The sequence below is a fragment of the Plasmodium reichenowi genome, chromosome 10 (assembly GCF_001601855.1).
Source record: "Plasmodium reichenowi strain SY57 chromosome 10, whole genome shotgun sequence".
NCBI lineage: Eukaryota > Apicomplexa > Aconoidasida > Haemosporida > Plasmodiidae > Plasmodium > Plasmodium reichenowi.
This window is the reverse complement of record NC_033655.1, coordinates 1,265,009-1,266,717: the sequence shown is the minus strand read 5'-3', so window position 1 is coordinate 1,266,717 and position 1,709 is coordinate 1,265,009. Positions and strand designations below refer to the sequence as shown.

At 15.6% G+C, this 1,709-nt stretch overlaps 1 protein-coding gene across 1 annotated transcript; it reads left to right on the top strand.

Annotated features, from left to right (window-relative positions):
* Positions 1-204: 204 nt before the first annotated feature.
* Positions 205-1,155, top strand: PRSY57_1033400 (hypothetical protein; the record flags this gene model as incomplete). The annotated part of the gene is made up of 5 exons (XM_012907922.1): positions 205-397; positions 613-641; positions 732-767; positions 894-958; positions 1,056-1,155. The coding sequence occupies 5 exons, from the start codon at positions 205-207 to the stop codon at positions 1,153-1,155; spliced, it is 423 nt and encodes a 140-aa protein (XP_012763376.1).
* Between the last annotated feature and the right edge of the window lie 554 nt (positions 1,156-1,709).

Genomic DNA, 1,709 nt, shown 5'->3' with positions numbered 1-1,709 from the left:
TATATTTAAGTAACCATTTAGTAAATAATAAATTGTCAATATGATATATATATAATACTATAATTGATTAATGTACAAGAAGGAAAAGATTTTCATTATATTATATGTATGATACTTAAAAAAAAAAAAAAAAAAATATACACAATATATATATATATATATATATATATCATATTTATTTATTTTATATTTGAATGAATTACAATGATGAAATGTACATATATTTACTTCTTCACATTTTATATTTTTACATTAGTAATATGTAATAAAGAGACTTATATTACATTAAATGAATATGAAAAAAAAAATAACTTTAGCGTTCGTGTATTGAAAGAATCTTCTCTCAATTGTGGCTTAGAAATGGATGATGAAGCAGAAATAGAAATGAGAACTTTTTGTAGGGAAATAAACCATACAATTATTTTACATTCATCTAAAGAAAAGAATATTTTTTATTTCTGCTAATAAAGCAATATTACGTTTATGTACAGTTGTATATAAATATATATATATATATATATATATATATATATATATATATATGTATATTTTTATTTTTATTTTTATTTTTTTTTTTTTGTTGGGTGGGATTTCCTAAATATATAGCACCAGGGGTTAATATAATGCCTCATATATTATCAGTTAGTCATAATATAAAATTTATAAAGGTAAATATATATGTATACATATATTTTTTTTATATATTTATTTATTCATTACAAATATATTAGGATTATCAATTCGGATATGCGAAACAGAAATTTAAGGTAAAATTATACTGTTGAAAAGAAATATGGATACATATTAAAATTTATTTTAAATGTGTTATTCATTCGTAATATAAATATAATATATATATATATATATATATATATATGTTATATTTTTTTAAGGTTGGAGATCATAATATTGCTCCTTTGAATAAAGGTTTAAGAGGAATGTGTATTGGTGAATTGAGGTTTGAAAAGAAATTTTTTCTTTCTTTTTTTTTTTTTTCCTATTTAATATTAAACATATATACATTATAATATTTTTTATTTTTTCATTTTTTCCAGACGAATTGGTATAAGTATTGGTAATATTGGGAAAATTTATTATGAAATAACCTTAATAAATTATACGAAAAAATATGTCCCACAAAATGCAGAACTGTAATGTTCATATTTTATGGACGTAATGCCATATAAGAGAATAATATATATTTTATATTTGTAATATTATTTCTTAGGTACATTCATATATATATATAATTATATAAAGTATCTTATGTTAATTAAAAATAATTTTTAAAAATATTATAATAAAATTAAATCATATATTATATATATTTATATATATATATTTTATTTTTTTAAACAAATTTTAAATCATTGTTAAATTAAAATATATGGGGATATTTATAAGATAACAATGCTTATTTAAGAGAAATTATAAATAAATAAATAAATATATATATATATATATATATGTATGTAATTTATATATTATGTATTTATGATACATATTTATTTATTTTATTATATTATATTATATTTTTTTTTGTATTTATTATTTTCGAAATTATTCCAATTACATAAATTAAAAAGATTTGCAGTTATATAAAAATATAAAATAAAAATTTATAACTTGGATTTATTAAAAAACAAATAAAAAAAAAAAAAAAAAAAAAAAATTATTTTTTTTATATAATATAAATTATATTAATAAAT